The following is a 21,823-nucleotide window of genomic DNA, read 5'->3' on the forward strand; positions in this document are numbered from 1 at the left end:
CACTACACACACACTGCACCCACACTACACACTACACACACACTGCACCCACACTACACACACTACACACTACACACACACTGCACCCACACTATACACACACTACACACACACTACACACACACTGCACACACACTACACACTACACACACACTGCACCCACACTACACACACACTACACACACACACTACACACTACACCCCCCCCCCCCCCCACACACACACACACACACTACACACTACACACACACACACACACGATGAGGCAGAGTTCACTCGGTCCACTTACCCTCTTACCAGATTTGCCTATTTGTCCCGCAGACCCTTGGACTCCTCTGGAGCCCTGTGCAGGACACGTAATGATGGCCAGATTATAGTCAGCTAGGGAACATTCACTGAATAGGTATACATTAAATATAGGTGTAGCTGTAGGTAACTGTAGTAAGGTATAGTTAACTGTAGTTACAGGTAACTGTAGTTACATACAGGTAACTGTAGGTGAGGAATAGGTAGCTGTAGTTAGATGCAGATAACTGTAGTTAGATACAGGTAACTGTAGTTAGATACAGGTAACTGTAGTTAGATACAGGTAACTGTAGTGAGGTATAGGTAACTGTAGTTAGATACAGGTAACTGTAGTGAGGTATAGGGAACTGTAGTTAGATACAGGTAATTGTAGTGAGGTATAGGGAACTGTAGTTAGATACAGGTAATTGTAGTGAGGTATAGGGAACTGTAGTTAGATACAGGTAACTGTAGTGAGGTATAGGTAACTGTAGTTACAGGTAACTGTAGTTAGATACAGGTAACTGTAGTGAGGTATAGGTAACTGTAGTTACAGGTAACTGTAGTGAGATATAGGTAACTGTAGGGAGGTAGAGGTGCTGTAGTTAGATATAGAGAACTGTAGTTAGATACAGGTAACTGTGGTGAGGTATAGGTAACTGTAGTTACAGGTAACTGTAGTGAGGTAGTTAGATGTAGAAAACTGTAGTTAAATGTAGGGAACTGTAGTTAGATGCAGGTAACTGTAGTTAGACACAGGCAACAGTAGTGAGGTATAGGGAACTGTAGTTAGATACAGATAACTGTAATAAGATATAGGAAACTGTAGTTAGGTACAGGTAACTGTAGTTAGATACATGTAACTGTAGTGAGGTATAGGTAACTGTAGTTAGATACATGTAACTGTAGTGAGGTATAGGGAACTGTAGTAACAGGTAACTGTAGTGAGGTATAGGTAACTGTAGAGAGGTATAGGTAACTGTAGGGAGGTAGAGGTAACAGTAGTTAGATACAGGTAACTGTAGTTAGATACAGGTAACTGTAGTGAGGTAGAGGTAACTGTAGTTAGATACAGGTAACTGTAGTTAGATGTAGGGAACTGTAGTTAGATGTAGGGAACTGTAGGTGAGGAATAGGTAACTGTAGTTAGATACATGTAACTGTAGTTAGATACAGGCAACAGTAGTGAGGTATAGGTAACTGTAGTTAGATACAGGTAACTGTAGTGAGGTATAGGGAACTGTAGTTAGATACAGGTAATTGTAGTGAGGTATAGGGAACTGTAGATAGATACAGGTAACTGTAGTGAGGTATAGGTAACTGTAGTTACAGGTAACTGTAGTTAGATACAGGTAACTGTAGTGAGGTATAGGTAACTGTAGTTAGATACAGGTAACTGTAGTGCGGTAGAGGTAACTGTAGTTAGATACAGGTAACTGTAGTGAGGTATAGGTAACTGTAGTGAGGTATAGGTAACTGTAGTTAGATACAGGTAACTGTAGTGAGGTATAGGTAACTGTAGTTAGATACATGTAACTGTAGTGAGGTATAGGGAACTGTAGTTAGATACAGATAACTGTAATAAGATATAGGAAACTGTAGTGAGGTATAGGTAACTGTAGTTAGATACATGTAACTGTAGTGAGGTATAGGTAACTGTAGTTAGATACATGTAACTGTAGTGAGGTATAGGGAACTGTAGTAACAGGTAACTGTAGTGAGGTATAGGTAACTGTAGAGAGGTATAGGTAACTGTAGGGAGGTAGAGGTAACAGTAGTTAGATACAGGTAACTGTAGTTAGATACAGGTAACTGTAGTGAGGTAGAGGTAACTGTAGTTAGATACAGGTAACTGTAGTTAGATGTAGGGAACTGTAGTTAGATGTAGGGAACTGTAGGTGATGAATAGGTAACTGTAGTTAGATACATGTAACTGTAGTTAGATACAGGCAACAGTAGTGAGGTATAGGTAACTGTAGTTAGATACAGGTAACTGTAGTGAGGTATAGGGAACTGTAGTTAGATACAGGTAATTGTAGTGAGGTATAGGGAACTGTAGATAGATACAGGTAACTGTAGTGAGGTATAGGTAACTGTAGTTACAGGTAACTGTAGTTAGATACAGGTAACTGTAGTGAGGTATAGGTAACTGTAGTTAGATACAGGTAACTGTAGTGAGGTAGAGGTAACTGTAGTTAGATACAGGTAACTGTAGTGAGGTATAGGTAACTGTAGTGAGGTATAGGTAACTGTAGTTAGATACAGGTAACTGTAGTGAGGTATAGGTAACTGTAGTGAGGTATAGGTAACTGTAGAGAGGTATAGGTAACTGTAGGGAGGTAGAGGTAACAGTAGTTAGATACCGGTAACTGTAGTTAGATACAGGTAACTGTAGTGAGGTAGAGGTAACTGTAGTTAGATACAGGTAACTGTAGTGAGGTATAGGTAACTGTAGTGAGGTAGAGGTAACTGTAGTGAGGTATAGGTAACTGTAGTTAGATACAGGTAACTGTAGTGAGGTCTAGGTGACTGTGGTGAGGTTTGGTAACTGTAGTTGCAGGTAACTGTAGTTAGATACATGTAACTGTAGTGAGGTATAGGTAACTGTAGTGAGGTATAGGTAACTGTAGTGAGGTATAGGAACAGTAACTCTGTCTAAGTTATGTGCAGTATGATTATGAGTGGGTTTAGTAGTCTCCAGCTATGTGTTGAACCTCTCACCTGAGGACCAGGGTCTCCGGCATCACCTTTAAGTCCAGACGAACCAGGAACACCCTGAGAGAAAGATGGACCAATGAGAAGCATGGACACAAACCTTGTTAGTCCTATTGGCTCGATCATCACCCCTCAGCCAGAGAGATGTCCTATTGGCTGGATCATAACACCACTCAGCCAGAGAGATGTCCTATTGGCTGGATCATAATACCACTCAGCCAGAGATGTGTCCTATTGGCTGGATCATCACCACTCAGCCAGAGAGGTGTCCTATTGGCTGGAACAGAACACCACTCAGCCAGTGGGAACTCCATTCAAGACTGTTGGAAAAGCATTCCTCAGGAAGCTGGTTGATAGAATGCTAAGAGTGTGCAAAGCTGTCATCAAGGCAAAGGGTGGCTACTTTGAACAATCTCAATATATAAAAAATATTTGATTTGTTTAACACTTTTTCGTTGCTACATGATTCCATATGTTTTATTTCATAATTTTGATGTCTTCATTATTATTCTACAATGGAGAAAATAGAAAATTAAGAAAAACCCTTGAATGAGTAGGTGTGTCAAAACATTTGACGGGTAGTTAAGATTCATTTAAAACTTAATTTCCCCATTGATTTGCTCATCTCCTGTAGCTTGTTATTGCCAGTTGACTGCCACAATAAAGAGGTGTTAGGTGTGGCATTACAGACATAAAGACAAATAGATTAAGCAAACTTCTAACTTCAGAATCATAAAGTAGAACAAAGTGAATGGTTTTAATCTAGCTAGGTCTGCTAGTTTAACATACAAAAAACTATCTACCTGGCTAGCTAGGTAGCTAATTCATCCAGTTTGTCCCATTGACTTTGCATGTGCTTCGGTTGGCAAGCCAACCAATTAGTATGCACTCATCCATGGATATTATCATCAGTTAAACATGACAAACTGTATATATTAACGTATCATGATCATACTGTATATTGTAGTGAGAAAACATAAACTTAAGTCTAAAATTGTGGGGTTCAATTGCAGGGCTGGATAGACATTTTAGAGCATCTGAATCTAGACACTATTAGTGATTTAACAATAGACACTACCAGTGATTTATCAATACAGACACTATTAGTGATTTAACAATAGACACTACTAGTGATTTAACAATAGAAACTATTTGTGATTTAGTAATAGACACTATTAGTGATTTATGAATAGACACTACTAGTGATTTAGCAATACAGACACTATTAGTGATTTAGCAATACAGACACTATTAGTGATTTAGTAATAGGCACTATTAGTGATTTAGCAATAGACACTATTAGTGATTTAGCAAAAGACACTACTAGTGATTTAGCAATACAGACACTATTAGTGATTTAGCAATAGACACTATTAGTGATTTAGCAATACAGACACTATTAGTGATTTAGTAATAGACACTATTAGTGATTTAGCAATAGACACTATTAGTGATTTAGCAATATACACTATTAGTGATTTAGCAATAGACACTACTAGTGATTTAGCAATACAGACACTATTAGTGATTTAGCAATAGACACTATTAGGGATTTAGCAATAGACACTACTAGTGATTTAGCAATAGACACTATTAGTGATTTAGCAAGACACTATTCGTGATTTAGCAATAGACACTATTCGTGATTTATCAATACAGACACTATTAGTGTTTTATCAATACAGACACTATTAGTGTTTTAGCAATAGACACTATTAGTGATTTAGCAATAGACACTATTAGTGATTTTATGAATAGACACTACTAGTGATTTAGCAATACAGACACTATTAGTGATTTAGCAATATACACTATTAGTGATTTAGCAATATACACTATTAGTGATTTAGCAATACAGACACTATTAGTGATTTAGCAATACAGACACTATTAGTGATTTAGTAATAGACACTATTAGTGATTTAGCAATAGACACTATTAGTGATTTAGCAATATACACTATTAGTGATTTAGCAATAGACACTACTAGTGATTTAGCAATACAGACACTATTAGTGATTTAGCAATAGACACTATTAGGGATTTAGCAATAGACACTACTAGTGATTTAGCAATAGACACTATTAGTGATTTAGCAAGACACTATTCGTGATTTAGCAATAGACACTATTCGTGATTTATCAATACAGACACTATTAGTGTTTTATCAATACAGACACTATTAGTGTTTTAGCAATAGACACTATTAGTGATTTAGCAATAGACACTATTAGTGATTTTATGAATAGACACTACTAGTGATTTAGCAATACAGACACTATTAGTGATTTAGCAATATACACTATTAGTGATTTAGCAATATACACTATTAGTGATTTAGCAATACAGACACTATTAGTGATTTAGCAATACAGACACTATTAGTGATTTAGTAATAGACACTATTAGTGATTTAGCAATACAGACACTATTAGTGATTTAGCAAAAGACACTACTAGTGATTTAGCAATACAGACACTATTAGTGATTTAGCAATAGACACTATTAGTGATTTAGCAATAGACACTATTCGTGATTTAGCAATAGACACTATTCGTGATTTATCAATACAGACACTATTAGTGTTTTATCAATACAGACACTATTAGTGTTTTAGCAATAGACACTATTAGTGATTTAGCAATAGACACTATTAGTGATTTAGCAATATACACTATTAGTGTTTTAGCAATAGACACTATTATTTATTTAGCAATAGACACTATTAGTGATTTAGCAATACAGACACTATTAGTGATTTAGCAATAGACACTACTAGTGATTTATCAATACAGACACTATTAGTGATTTAGCAATATACACTATTAGTAATTTAGCAATACAGACACAATTAGTGATTTAGCAATATAAACTACTAGTGATTTATCAATACAGACACTATTAGTGTTTTATCAATACAAACACTATTAGTGTTTTAGCAATAGACACTATTAGTGTTTTAGCAATACAGACACTATTAGTGATTTAGCAATAGACACTACTAGTGATTTATCAATACAGACACTATTAGTGATTTAGCAATATACACTATTAGTAATTTAGCAATACAGACACTATTCGTGATTTAGCAATAGACACTATTCGTGATTTATCAATACAGACACTATTAGTGATTTAACAATAGACACTACCAGTGATTTATCAATACAGACACTATTAGTGATTTAACAATAGACACTACTAGTGATTTAACAATAGAAACTATTAGTGATTTAGTAATAGACACTATTAGTGATTTATGAATAGACACTACTAGTGATTTAGCAATACAGACACTATTAGTGATTTAGCAATACAGACACTATTAGTGATTTAGTAATAGACACTATTAGTGATTTAGCAATAGACACTATTAGTGATTTAGCAAAAGACACTACTAGTGATTTAGCAATACAGACACTATTAGTGATTTAGCAATAGACACTATTAGTGATTTAGCAATACAGACACTATTAGTGATTTAGTAATAGACACTATTAGTGATTTAGCAATAGACACTATTAGTGATTTAGCAATAGACACTATTAGTGATTTAGCAATAGACACTACTAGTGATTTAGCAATACAGACACTATTAGTGATTTAGCAATAGACACTATTAGGGATTTAGCAATAGACACTACTAGTGATTTAGCAATAGACACTATTAGTGATTTAGCAATAGACACTATTCGTGATTTAGCAATAGACACTATTCGTGATTTATCAATACAGACACTATTAGTGTTTTATCAATACAGACACTATTAGTGATTTAGCAATAGACACTATTAGTGATTTAGCAATAGACACTATTAGTGATTTAGCAATAGACACTATTAGTGATTTTATGAATAGACACTACTAGTGATTTAGCAATACAGACACTATTAGTGATTTAGCAATATACACTATTAGTGATTTAGCAATATACACTATTAGTGATTTAGCAATACAGACACTATTAGTGATTTAGCAATACAGACACTATTAGTGATTTAGTAATAGACACTATTAGTGATTTAGCAATACAGACACTATTAGTGATTTAGCAAAAGACACTACTAGTGATTTAGCAATACAGACACTATTAGTGATTTAGCAATAGACACTATTAGTGATTTAGCAATAGACACTATTCGTGATTTAGCAATAGACACTATTCGTGATTTATCAATACAGACACTATTAGTGTTTTATCAATACAGACACTATTAGTGTTTTAGCAATAGACACTATTAGTGATTTAGCAATAGACACTATTAGTGATTTAACAATATACACTATTAGTGTTTTAGCAATAGACACTATTATTTATTTAGCAATAGACACTATTAGTGATTTAGCAATACAGACACTATTAGTGATTTAGCAATAGACACTACTAGTGATTTATCAATACAGACACTATTAGTGATTTAGCAATATACACTATTAGTAATTTAGCAATACAGACACAATTAGTGATTTAGCAATATAAACTACTAGTGATTTATCAATACAGACACTATTAGTGTTTTATCAATACAAACACTATTAGTGTTTTAGCAATAGACACTATTAGTGTTTTAGCAATACAGACACTATTAGTGATTTAGCAATAGACACTACTAGTGATTTATCAATACAGACACTATTAGTGATTTAGCAATATACACTATTAGTAATTTAGCAATACAGACACTATTCGTGATTTAGCAATAGACACTATTCGTGATTTATCAATACAGACACTATTAGTGTTTTATCAATACAGACACTATTAGTGTTTTAGCAATAGACACTATTAGTGATTTAGCAATATACACTATTAGTGATTTAGCAATATACACTATTAGTGTTTTAGCAATATACACTATTAGTGTTTTAGCAATAGACACTATTAGTGATTTAGCAATGGACACTATTAGTGATTTAGCAATACAGACACTATTAGTGATTTAGCAATAGACACTACTAGTGATTTATCAATGCAGACACTATTAGTGATTCAGCAATAGACACTATTCGTGATTTAGCAATAGACACTACTAGTGATTTAGCAATAGACACTATTAGTGATTTAGCAATAGACACTATTAGTGATTTAGCAATACAGACACAATTAGTGATTTAGCAATATAAACTACTAGTGATTTATCAATACAGACACTACTAGTGTTTTATCAATACAGACACTATTAGTGATTTAGCAATATACACTATTAGTGTTTTAGCAATAGACACTATTCGTGATTTAGCAATAGACACTATTCCTGATTTATCAATACAGACACTATTAGTGTTTTAGCAATAGACACTATTAGTGATTTAGCAATATACACTATTAGTGATTTAGCAATACAGACACTATTAGTGATTTAGCAATAGACACTACTAGTGATTTATCAATACAGACACTATTAGTGATTTAGCAATATACACTATTAGTAATTTAGCAATACAGACACAATTAGTGATTTAGCAATATAAACTACTAGTGATTTATCAATACAGACACTACTAGTGTTTTATCAATACAGACACTATTAGTGATTTAGCAATAGACACTATTAGTGTTTTAGCAATAGACACTATTCGTGATTTAGCAATAGACACTATTCGTGATTTAGCAATATACACTATTAGTGTTTTAGCAATAGACACTATTAGTGATTTAGCAATGGACACTATTAGTGATTTAGCAATACAGACACTATTAGTGATTTAGCAATAGACACTACTAGTGATTTATCAATGCAGACACTATTAGTGATTTAGCAATAGACATTATTAGTGATTCAGCAATAGACACTATTCGTGATTTAGCAATAGACACTACTAGTGATTTAGCAATAGACACTATTAGTGATTTAGCAATAGACACTATTAGTGATTTAGCAATACAGACACAATTAGTGATTTAGCAATATAAACTACTAGTGATTTATCAATACAGACACTACTAGTGTTTTATCAATACAGACACTATTAGTGATTTAGCAATAGACACTACTAGTGATTTAGTAATAGACACTATTAGTGATTTAGCAATAGACACTATTAGTGATTTAGCAATATACACTATTAGTGATTTAGCAATAGACACTACTAGTGATTTATCAATGCAGACACTATTAGTGATTTAGCAATAGACACTACTAGTGATTTAGTAATAGACACTATTAGTGATTTAGCAATAGACACTATTAGTGATTTAGCAATATACACTATTAGTGATTTAGCAATAGACACTACTAGTGATTTATCAATGCAGACACTATTAGTGATTTAGCAATAGACACTACTAGTGATTTAGTAATAGACACTATTAGTGATTTAGCAATAGACACTATTAGTGATTTAGCAATATACACTATTAGTGATTTAGCAATAGACACTATTCCTGATTTATCAATACAGACACTATTACAGTTTTATTAATACAGACACTATTAGTGTTTTAGCAATAGACACTATTAGTGATTTAGCAATATACACTATTAGTGATTTAGCAATATACACTATTAGTGGTTTAGCAATAGACACTATTAGTGATTTAGCAATAGACACTATTAGTGATTTAGCAATACATACACTATTAGTGATTTAGCAATAGACACTACTAGTGATTTATCAATACAGACACTATTAGTGATTTAGCAATATACACTATTAGTGATTTAGCAATAGACACTATTAGTGATTTAGCAATAGACACTATTAGTGATTTAGCAATACAGACACAATAAGTGTTTTAGCAATAGACACTATTAGTGATTTAGCAATATACACTATTAGTGATTTAGCAATATACACTATTAGTGTTTTAGCAATAGACACTATTAGTGATTTAGCAATAGACACTACTAGTGATTTATCAATACAGACACTATTAGTGATTTAGCAATAGACACTATTAGTGATTTCGCAATAGACACTACTAGTGATTTAGCAATAGACACTATTAGTGATTTAGCAATAGACACAATTAGTTATTTAGCAATACAGACACTACTAGTGATTTAGCAATAGACACTATTAGTGATTTAGCAATATACACTATTAATGATTTAGCAATAGACACTATTAGTGATTTAGCAATAGACACTATTAATGATTTAGCAATAGACACTATTAATGATTTAGCAATAGACACTACTAGTGATTTAGCAATAGACACTATTAGTGATTTAGCAATATGCACTATTAGCGATTTATCAATACAGACACTATTAGTGATTTAGCAATAGACACTACTAGTGATTTAGCAATAGAGACACTAGTTTTAAAAGCATAAAATGGGCTCCACTTTGTCTCACAAGTCAAGAACTATTGGTTTTAAAAGGGAAAAAAATATATAATATTACTGGGTTTTGTATAGCGCTGTTCTACCAACTGTGGTCTTCAAAGAGCTTTACACAGTAATGGGGAAACTCCCCTCCATCCACCACCAATCAGCAGCATCCTCCTTGGTGAGGCACGGCAACCATTTTGTGGTAGAACGCTCACCACACGCCAGCTGTCAGATGGAGAGGTGAGGAGTTAAATAGGCCTATTAGGAATGAGGGGAAGGATTAGGTGGCCATGACGGTATGAGGGCCAGATTTAGGCAGGACTCCAGGGTTAACGCCCTTACTCTTACGATAAGTGCCATGGGATCTTTAGTGACGTTAGTGTTTAACTTCCCATCCAAAAGACGGCACCCTACGCAAGGCAATGTCCCCTTCACTGCCCTGGGGCAATGGGATCTCCTTAGACCAGAGGGAAGAGTGCTCCCTACGGGACCTTCAGCACCACTTCCAGCAGCATCTTGTCTCCTGTCCAGGGACCGACCTGGACCAACTCTGCTTAGCTTCCGAGGTAAGCCAGCTTTGGGATGCAGGGTGGTATCAAATGAGAACAAACAAAAAAATGAAAGCAATAGAATTGAAAAAAGAAGCTTTGAGCCTCTAATTTAGTTGGTTTTTCATCTCTACTCAGCCTCATCCATGGAAAACTCTAGGCTGAAGGCACTGTTATAGCTGGTGTATACCTCAGGATGGTTATATGTAGGAAGATATCTCATAGGAAGAAGGGTAAAAGGCCAGGGTGAATTGTGACACAATACATTGTAGGTTTCTGACAGGGCAGTCAATGACCTGTGTTCACCTTCCACGGGGAGACTTGGTAAGAGGGATGTGTCTGTCTGTGTGTGTTTTCAGGGGGGGAGGAACTAAAACTCACCACTGGACCGGATCTCCCTGTGAGACCCATTGGACCTGAGGGACCTCTCATGGCGAGCTGTGGGGTAGATGAAAGGGGATGGAGGGGGATGGAGGGGGGGAGGAGGATGGAGGGGAGGGGAGGGAGGGAAGATGGAGGGGATGGAGGGTGTTGGAGGGGGAGGGAGAGTGAGGGGGGGAAGGGATGACAAATCACCAGTCAGAAGGAGACAGATGAACACCCTCCATATGTCCCAGTACCACACACCCTATTATCCTATTCCTCACTCAGACACTACCTCATACCTCAGACACTACCTCATACCTCAGACACTACCTCATACCTCACACCCTACCATCCTATTCCTCACTCAGACTCTCACTCATACCTCACACTCACTCATACCTCAGACACTACCTCATGGCTCAGACACTAACTCCTACCTCAGACACTAACTCATACCTCAGACACTACCTCATACCTCAGACACTACATCATACCTCAGACACTACATCATACCTCAGACACTACCTCATACCTCACACCCTACCATCCTATTCCTCACTCAGACTCTCACTCATACCTCACACTCACTCATACCTCAGACACTACCTCATGGCTCAGACACTAACTCATACCTCAGACACTAACTCATACCTCAGACACTACCTCACACCTCACACCCTACCATCCTATTCCTCACTCAGACTCTCACTCATACCTGACACTCACTCATACCTCAGACACTACCTCATACCTCAGACACTAACTCATACCTCAGACACTAACTCATACCTCAGACACTACCTCACACCTCACACCCTATCATCCTATTCCTCACTCAGACTCTCACTCATACCTGACACTCTCTCATACCTCAGACACTACCTCATACCTCAGACACTCTCTCATACCTCAGACAGTTTTCTCTTACTTATTCTGTGATGTCATGGGCTTATGAAACATTACGACGCAGTGGCCTACACTCATTCACCCCATCGTTTTCTTCTCTCTCTGTCTTTCCTCAGACACCTGTTCATCTGATGTGCTGGCCCACCTGTGGGTCATGAACCCCATGTATTGTGTTTTAACTGCCTGTTGCCTCCTGTATGTGTCCCAATCAGGCTGTGTTTCTGTCTGTAGCCTGTTCAGCACATATCTCAGGGCCTCTCCTTTTAGTGTTGTACAAGGCCGAGCTGAACCTCTCAGCCCCACTACATCCCCTCCCATCACCCTGCATCCCACCTAAAAGGTCTGTAATGTTGTAATATCCCCCCCCCCCCCCCCCCCCCCCACACACACACACACACTCCCACACATCTTCCCCTAAACTACAGCTGTGTGAAAGGATATACTAATGAAGGGCTAGAAGGCTGAAACACCAATGAGTTTCTCTTCTTAATAAATAAAAGGGAGACATGCCCAGAGGTTACACTGAACCCTGCTACAGCTCTGGTGTTTGGCCCTCTTCGGCCTGCTACAGCTCTGGTGTTTGGCCCTCTTCGGCCTGCTACAGCTCTGGTGTTTGGCCCTCTTCGGCCTGCTACAGCTCTGGTGTTTGAACCTCTTCGGCCTGCTACAGCTCTGGTGTTTGGCCCTCTTCGGCCTGCTACAGCCCTGGTGTGGTCACAACGTACTCACTCTGGCCTGGGAGAGAATAGCCTGTGCTTGGGCCTCTTGAGCAGACACCACAGGACCCTTCTCTCCATCCCCTCCGAAACGGAACTTTCACACAGAGAAACACGCAGAGACACACAGAGACACACACAGAGACACACGGACACACACACAGAGACACACACAGACACACACACAGAGACACACACAGACACACAGAGGAACACAGAGGAACACCGAGGAACACCGAGACACACAGAGACACACAGAGACACAGAGAGGAAAACAGAGACACACAGAGACACACAGAGGAACACAGAGACACACATAGACACACAGAGACACAGAGACACACATAGGAACACAGAGGAACACAGAGACACACAGAGGAACACAGAGACACACAGAGGAACACAGAGACACACAGAGGAACACAGAGACACACAGATGAACACAGAGACACACATAGACACACAGAGACACAGAGACACACAGAGGAACACAGAGGAACACAGAGACACACAGAGGAACACAGAGACACACAGAGGAACACAGAGACACACAGAGGAACACAGAGGAACACAGAGACACACATAGGCACACAGAGGAACACAGAGACACACAGAGGAACACAGAGACACACAGAGGAACACAGAGACACACAGAGGAACACAGAGACACACAGAGGAACACAAAGACACACAGAGAAACACAAAGGAACACAGAGACACACAGATGAACACAAAGACACACAGAGAAACACAAAGGAACACAGAGGAACACAAAGGAACACAGAGGAATACAGAGGGAACACAGAGACAGAGTCGTTACAAAAGACAAATCACAATCATGCTGTGCACAATGAACATCTAAATATCAATCAAATATATGGATCAAGCAAGATGATCAATCAATTAATGTTTAAAGCCCTTTTTACATCAGCAGTTGTTAGAAAATTGATTTACCAATACATTTAAATAGTGGTAGATAATAGTGTTTGTTGAATTGGATGTAAATTCCCAATATTCCTGATCTGGTACTTACTGGCAGCATGAGCATGGTGCCAGGAGGACCTGGCAAACCGTCGGCTCCTGCAAGACCAGCCCGCCCTGCGGGACCCTGGGAAACGAAGTCAACAAGACAAGAGGAAAGATGCCAAGTTAGAACGTGTCCAGAGCGAGTGAGAGAGGGAGATAGAGAGAGATAGACAGAGAACGACGGGTACACAGGAAGAGAGACTCACCCTGTCACCCGGATCCCCAGCAACACCAGGGGGTCCATGTAGACCCAAGGGGCCCGGGAGACCCTATATAAACACAACCCAATCAAACTGAGGCACCACCATGTTGTTACATAGGCCTCAATCCTGACTTGAGATGAAAGCCCTGTAGACTGAGACTAAGTCACTAAGTCACGTACAGTAAGACACTCAATGAAGTGTGTCATTTAAGTTTGAGTAAAGATTTAGTGCACTAGTTTTCACCAGAGCCCTATGGCTCCTGGTTAAAACTAGTGCACTACAAAGGGAATAGGGTGCCATCTTGGACGCACCCTTGGCCTCAGGATGAATAGATATGTGTTACTCACAGCTGGGCCTGCAGGTCCAGGAGGGCCTTCAATCAGCATGCCCTAAACGTGATGGAGAGACGACAGGATTGAAGAAATGGGACAGCGAGAATTAAACACAGCAGTGTTTTACATCGTGTCACATCACAATTAAAACAGAAATACCGTCCACCCCACTGTCTCTTCCTGTCTCTACGGAAGAAAACATTAATTTATAACCAAACAGTTTCTTTCAACTTCCTGTATGACACAATTTGTATTCTACACACATTCCCTTAAAAAGCAGCCGTGTTGTGTTTTTGGGTCTTACAGGTTCAATCACAGCGGGTTCGCCCTTCTCGCCTTTCTCCCCACCACCAGCCACCTGTGAAGACAGGGAGGACACCAGCGTGAGTTCCTTCATACCGAGCTAAGGTCACCGGATCAATGACCAACGGGATGGGCGGCATGAGGGATAAGATGAATGAAAGAGGCAATTCAACAAGTGAAGAAGAAGGTCATTATGATGCATGGTTTTTAAGAATATGATGTGATCAGCCAATCAACAGTGTGATCAGCCAATCAACAGTGTGATCAGCCAATCAACAGTGTGATCAGCCAATCAACAGTGTGATCAGCCAATCAACAGTGTGATCAGCCAATCATCAGTGTGATCAGCCAATCAACAGTGTGATCAGCCAATCAACAGTGTGATCAGCTAATCAACAGTGTGATCAGCCAATTAACAGTGTGATCAGCCAATCAAAAGTGTGATCAGCCATTCAACAGCGTGATTAGCCATTCAACAGTGTGATCAGCCATTCAACAGTGTGATCAGCCAATCAACAGTGTGATTAGCCAATCAACAGTGTGATCAGCCATTCAACAGTGTGATTAGCCAATCAACAGTGTGATCAGCCAATCAACAGTGTGATCAGCCAATCATACGTGTGATTAGCCAATCAACAGTGTGATTAGCCAATCAACCGTGTGATCAGCCAATCAACAGTGTCATCAGCCAATCAACAGTGTGATCAGTCAATCAACAGTGTGATCAGCCAATCAACAGTGTGATCAGCCAATCAACAGTGTGATCAGTCAATCAACAGTGTGATCAGACAATCAACAGTGTGATCAGTCAATCAACAATGTGATCAGCCAATCAGCAGTGTGATCAGCCATTCAACAGTGTGATCAGCCAATCAACAGTGTGATCAGCCAATCAACATTGTGATCAGCCAATCAACAGTGTGATCAGTCAATCAACAGTGTGATCAGCCAATTAACCCGTGTGATCAGCCAATCAACAGGGTGATCAGCCAATCAACAGTGTGATCAGCCAATCAACAGTGTGATCAGCCAATCAACAGTGTGATCAGTCAATCAACAGTGTGATCAGCCATTCAACAGTGTGATCAGCCATTCAACAGTGTGATCAGGCAATGAACAGTGTGATCAACCAATCAACAGTGTGATGTGTGGTCAGCCAATGAACAGTGTGATCAGCCATTCAACAGTGTGATCAGCCATTCAACAGTGTGATCAGCCAATCAACAGTGTGATCAGCCAACAAACTGTGTGATCAGCCATTCAACAGTGTGATGTGTGGTCAGCCAATGAACAGTGTGATGTGTGGTCAGCCAATAAACAGTGTGATCAGCCATTCAACAGTGTGATCAGCCATTCAACAGTGTGATCAGCCAATCAACAGTGTGATCAGCCATTCAACAGTGTGATCAGCCAATCAACAGTGTGATGTGTGATCAGCCAATCAACACTGTGATCAGCCAATCAACTGTGTGATCAGCCATTCAACAGTGTGATGTGTGGTCAGCCAATGAACAGTGTGATGTGTGGTCAGCCAATAAACAGTGTGATCAGCCATTCAACAGTGTGATCAGCCATTCAACAGTGTGATCAGCCAATCAACAGTGTGATCAGCCATTCAACAGTGTGATCAGCCAATCAACAGTGTGATGTGTGATCAGCCAATCAACAGTGTGATCAGCCATTCAACAGTGTGATGTGTGGTCAGCCAATGAACAGTGTGATGTGTGGTCAGCCAATGAACAGTGCGATCAGCCATTCAACAGTGTGATCAGCCAATCAACAGTGTGATCAGAAAAATCAATAACTACAAGAATGAGAGAATAAAGAACAGAGAGAGAAAAAGAAAGATAGAAATGTGGACAACGTGTTAGTCTCCATGAAGGAGGATGGATTAAGATGCTTGAAATGGACAGCAGTGTCATTGTATTCATATAGATCATATGTAACTATGTGTTAAGATGACTAGGTGAATCAGAGTGAATAACTCATATTGAACTGTGTGTTAGGATGACTTGGTGAATTAGAGTGAACAACTCACATTGAACTGTGTGTTAGGATGACTGGGTGAATCAGAGTGAATAACTCATATTGAACTGTGTGTTAGGATGACTGGGTGAATTAGAGTGAACAACTCACATCGAACTGTGTGTTAGGATGACTGGGTGAATCAGAGTGAATAACTCATATTGAACCTGCCACCAACAGGTTGGTTTAATATCTAACATTTGTTACAATTCAATGCATATACTGTACAATCAGCATGAGACAATGTACAGGGTAGACTAGACAATCCTTACTAGCAGATAAACATACTACAGAGAGAGAGAGAGAGACATAGAGAGAGAGAGAGCGAGATGGAGAGAGAGAGAGAGCGAGAGAGAGAGAGAGCGAGAGAGAGAGAGATGGAGAGAGAGAGAGAGAGAGAGAGAGCGAGAGAGAGAGAGATGGAGAGAGAGAGAGAGAGAGAGAGAGAGAGAGAGAGAGAGAGAGAGAGAGAGAGAGAGAGAGAGAACAAGGGAAAACCCAAAGAGACACTCAGGCAGACAGACAGAGATGGGAACGAGGCGGTGGGTGTCTTCTCATGGAAACAATCAGAGAGAGCAGAAGACTCCCGCCATCGTGAGAGCTTAGGCCTGACGGTCTCAGACACTTACGGCTATGCAGTGTATGATGTTCTGTCTCTGTACTGGGTGTGAGCTGGTGAACGCAGTAGGATTCAAGCAGGGTGTGTGCTGGTGAACGCAGTAGGATTCAAGCAGAGCTGGTGAACGCAGTAGGTTTCAAGCAGGGTTTGAGCTGGTGAAGGCAGTAGGATTCAAGCAGGGTGTGAGCTGGTGAACGCAGTAGGATTCAAGCAGGGTGTGAGCTGGTGAACGCAGAAGGATACAAGCAAGGTGTGTGCTGGTGAACGCAGTAGATTTCAAGCAGGGTGTGTGTGTGTGTGTGTGTGTGTGTGTGTGTGTGTGTGTGTGTGTGTGTGTGTGTGAGTGTGTGTGTGTGTGTGTGTGTGTGTGTGTGTGTGTGTGTGTGTGTGTGTGATATGGGTGGTGGTTATAGGATGAAGCTGAGTGGTGGTTATAGGATGGAGCTGGGTGGTGGTTATACTTTTGGATGAAGCTGGGTGGTGGTTATAGGATGGAGCTGGGTGGTGGTTATAGGATGGAGCTGGGTGGTGGTTATAGGATGGAGCTGGGTGGTGGTTGTAGGATGAAGCTGGGTGGTGGTTATACTGTTGGATGTAGCTGGGTGGTGGTTATACTGTTGGATGAAGCTGGGTGGTGGTTATAGGATGGAGCTGGGTGGTGGTTATAGGATGGAGCTGGGTGGTGGTTATAGGATGGAGCTGGGTGGTGGTTATATGATGTAGCTGGGTGGTGGTTATAGGATGTAGCTGGGTGGTGGTTATAGGATGGAGCTGGGTGGTGGTTATAGGATGGAGCTGGGTGGTGGTTATATAATGGAACTGGGTGGTGGTTATAGGATGGAGCTGGGTGGTGGTTATAGGATGGAGCTGGGTGGTGGTTATAGGATGGAGCTGGGTGGTGGTTATAGGATGAAGCTGGGTGGTGGTTATAGGATGAAGCTGGGTGGTGGTTATAGGATGGAGCTGGGTGGTGGTTATAGGATGGAGCTGGGTGGTGGTTATACTGTAGGATGAAGCTGGGTGGTGGTTATAGGATGGAGCTGGGTGGTGGTTATAGGATGGAGCTGGGTGGTGGTTATAGGATGAAGCTGGGTGGTGGTTATAGGATGAAGCTGGGTGGTGGTTATAGGATGGAGCTGGGTGGTGGTTATAGGATGAAGCTGGGTGGTGGTTATAGGATGAAGCTGGGTGGTGGTTATAGGATGAAGCTGGGTGGTGGTTATAGGATGAAGCTGGGTGGTGGTGGTAAAAGAAGTAGAGACAGGGAGAGGTAGAGTTGTAGTAGTGCTGGATCTGAGTATGTGTTAGTGTGTACGTGTACATACGTGTTAACGCCTGACCTCCATATAGAGGACAGAAACACATTCACAGACTGAAAAGTGGGGTGGATGTTTCAAACTAAGACAGGCTCCACAAACACAGCATGACAATGACAGACAAACTCCCCATGACAGACAAACTCCCCATGACAGACAAACTCCCCAAGACAGACAAACTCCCTAAGCCAAGACAAACTCCCCAAGACAGACAACCTCCCCAAGACAGACAACCTCCCCAAGACAGACAAACTCCCCAAGACAAAGACAGACAAACTCCCCAAGACAGACAAACTCCCCAAGCCAAGACAAACTCCCCAAGCCAAGACAAACTCCCCTAGACAGACAAACTCCCCTAGACAGACTAACTCCCCATGACAGACAAACTCCCCAAAACAGACAAACTCCCCGAGACAGACAAACTCCCCAAGACAGACAAACTCCCCAAGACAGATAAACTCCCCATGCCAAGACAAACTCCCCATAAGCACTTCGCTACACTCGCAATAACATCTGCTAACCATGTGTATGTGACCAATAAAATTTGAATTGATTAGATTTGACAGACAAACTCCCCATGGCAAGACAGACTCCCCATGCCAAGACAGACTCCCCATGCCAAGACAAGACACAAACTAGAGCAACAATGAATCTGAGGTGAGAGCCTGTAAGCCGGAGTGGGACTCCACGACCCTGGTTCATACACACACCCCTCGGTCAGTTCATACACACACCCCTCGGTCAGTCTAAGTTCGGAGGAGAGGGGTGCAATACTTACGGCAGTCTGGGCGAGTTCCTCCGTTTCCGCGGGAACCCCCAGCCCCACCTCTTCTTCCGCGGTACCAGTGGGGTTGGGTAGCTCATTGCCATTCTCATCATACACCTCATACTCATACTGCTTATTGTCCAACTCGCCCCCTAGGTCATACTCCTTAAAGTCATACTCGTCCACTCCGGGGTCCACACTGTCCAGGCCAGCCTCGGGGGCGGCGGGGGGCTCCTGACCCAGTGGGGTGGCTCCAGTGACCACGTAGTCACCGGCAACCATCTCCTCCTCCGCTGCCTTATGTTACCCAAACAGGGGAGCATTGATGGGATGAGGCGGGTGGAGGGATGAGCAACGGAGGGAACAGGGTTGTTAGTCAAGCAGGTGGGGCATAGGTAGCTAGAGCAGGCTACAGTCTATGTAATGTTATACAGCTTTAGCCTTACCAGGTCAAAATGAATCCGGCATTGTGACACGTGGTGAACGCTATGGCAACGTGGTAACACCTTATTCAAGTTCCATTTACTTTAGTGGAAAATCTGTTTGTTGGTGAGATATTGATACAACTTCACGAGTGTGTAATTGTAGCTATTGTTTCATGTACTGCATGTCTGTGTGTCGTTATGTTGAAGACTGGTCTATTACAGTGAGGCACACTGTAAACTATTGTCTGTGACTCTGTGTCATGTATCTGAGACTAAATGTCACTGGATAGCATTAAGGCGGATTGAATGAAATGATGCATGACATATTGCTTCTGATGTTCAATCTTCTCTGTCCAACGGTTCTGCCATTGTCAATAGAAAAGTTCAAAACAGAACAATTGCTTTTGAATTGTTTTGTCTTTGTTATTTCATACCATATTCTTCCTTAGCTCATAGGTCTTCCTTGTCTCTTACACGTTCCAAATACTGCCCTTTCTTTCTTATAATAAAAAGTAAATAAAATATGAAAATCTAAAAGTTACCTGGTTCGGTCCACCGGTGGCAATGGGAGACTGAGTCTGAGTATCCTCTACAGTTCCGTAGTCAAGCTCACTGTCAGTATAGTCAGTGTATTCTCCGTCTACATTGTTTAGCTAAAGTTGTGTCGCACCAGGAAAAAAGGAAAGAAGGAGAAGAACAGAGAAGCAGGTTAACACAGAAGGAGCAGTCTGTTCAGCTGGCTCTAACTCTGCTGGGTCTAGAGAGAGAGAGAGAGAGAGACAGAGACAGAGAGAGAGAGACAGAAACAGAGAGAAAGAGACAGAAACAGAGAGAGAGAGAGAGAGACAGAGACAGAGACAGAAAGAGAGAGAGAGAGAGAGAGAGAGAGAGAGAGAGAGAGAGACAGAAACAGAGAGAGAGAGAGAGAGCGAGAGAGAGAGAGAGAGACAGAGAGAGAGAGAGACAGACAGAGAGAGAGAGCGAGAGAGAGAGATCGAGACAGAGAGAGAGAGAGACAGAGAGAGAGAGAGAGTGAGAGAGACAGAGAGAGAGAGAGGGGGGAGACAGACAGGTAGGAAGGTGGAGGTTAGGTATAGCTTCCAGTCTAGCATCACAGATTTCCTTCCAGAAAATGTCAGAGGAAGAGATCTGAATGTGATCTGATGTTATTTATTTTTTACTGGTACTGTCACCACTAATACTCCGCGCCAGAACTACACCGACCGCTGCTTGATAGCCATTCATCTGTGTCTTCTTCTTAGCGACCGCTAACCTTTTTATCTGCTGGCTTTCTAGAGGCCAGGAACATTAGGGGCTTTTAGCCTTAGACTTAAGAGACTTCCGGGCCCTTTTCTTTTTCATGTAGACACTACGTTTCTTTCTGTGGAAAAAGGCGATAGTGATCGAAAAACAAGACGACACTGAGAAGGCTAAAAAGATGCCTGTTCACCCCACTGCCTGTTCACCCCGCTGTCATCCAGAAGGCGAGGTCAGTACAGGTGCATCAAAGCTGGGACCGAGAGACTGAAAAACAGCTTCTATCTCAAGGCCATCAGACTGTTAACCAGCCATCACTAACATTGAGTGGCTGCTGACAACATACTGACTCAAATCTCCAGCCACTTTAATAATGAAACATTGATGTAATAAATGTATCACTATTGACTTTAAACAATGCCACGTTTAAATGTTAAAATACCCTACATTACTCATCTCAAATGTATATACTGTACTCTATACCATCTACTGCATCTTGCCTACGCCGTTCGGCCATCGCTCATCCATATATTTTTATGTACATATTCTTTTTCATTCCTTTACACTTGTGTGTATAAGGCAGTTGTTGTGAAATTGTTAGATGACTTGTTAGATGTTACTGCACGGTCGGAAGCACATGCATTTCACTACACAGAAGCACAAGCATTTGGCTGCACTCGCATTAACATCTGCTAACCATGTGTATGTGACCAATAACATTTGATTTGATTTTATCAGA

At 40.6% G+C, this 21,823-nt stretch overlaps 1 protein-coding gene across 4 annotated transcripts in view; it reads right to left on the minus strand.

The window, feature by feature from the left end:
* The window catches only part of LOC110490894 (collagen alpha-1(XI) chain), a 177,949-nt gene that overhangs the window by 127,913 nt on the left and 28,213 nt on the right, over positions 1–21,823 (minus strand). For 3 of the 4 annotated variants that reach the window (XM_036945699.1, XM_036945698.1, XM_036945697.1), the window contains 10 exons: positions 20,370–20,480; positions 19,415–19,699; positions 14,678–14,731; positions 14,389–14,430; positions 14,045–14,107; positions 13,846–13,920; positions 12,826–12,909; positions 11,206–11,262; positions 3,007–3,060; positions 290–343 (listed from right to left, as the gene is read on the minus strand). In XM_036945699.1, the coding sequence (XP_036801594.1) occupies positions 290–343; positions 3,007–3,060; positions 11,206–11,262; positions 12,826–12,909; positions 13,846–13,920; positions 14,045–14,107; positions 14,389–14,430; positions 14,678–14,731; positions 19,415–19,699; positions 20,370–20,480 (879 nt within the window). The remainder of the gene's footprint in view (positions 1–289; positions 344–3,006; positions 3,061–11,205; positions 11,263–12,825; positions 12,910–13,845; positions 13,921–14,044; positions 14,108–14,388; positions 14,431–14,677; positions 14,732–19,414; positions 19,700–20,369; positions 20,481–21,823) is intronic. The other variant, XM_036945700.1, reaches the window with a different exon arrangement.

Source organism: Oncorhynchus mykiss, chromosome 15, assembly GCF_013265735.2.
Source record: "Oncorhynchus mykiss isolate Arlee chromosome 15, USDA_OmykA_1.1, whole genome shotgun sequence".
NCBI lineage: Eukaryota > Metazoa > Chordata > Actinopteri > Salmoniformes > Salmonidae > Oncorhynchus > Oncorhynchus mykiss.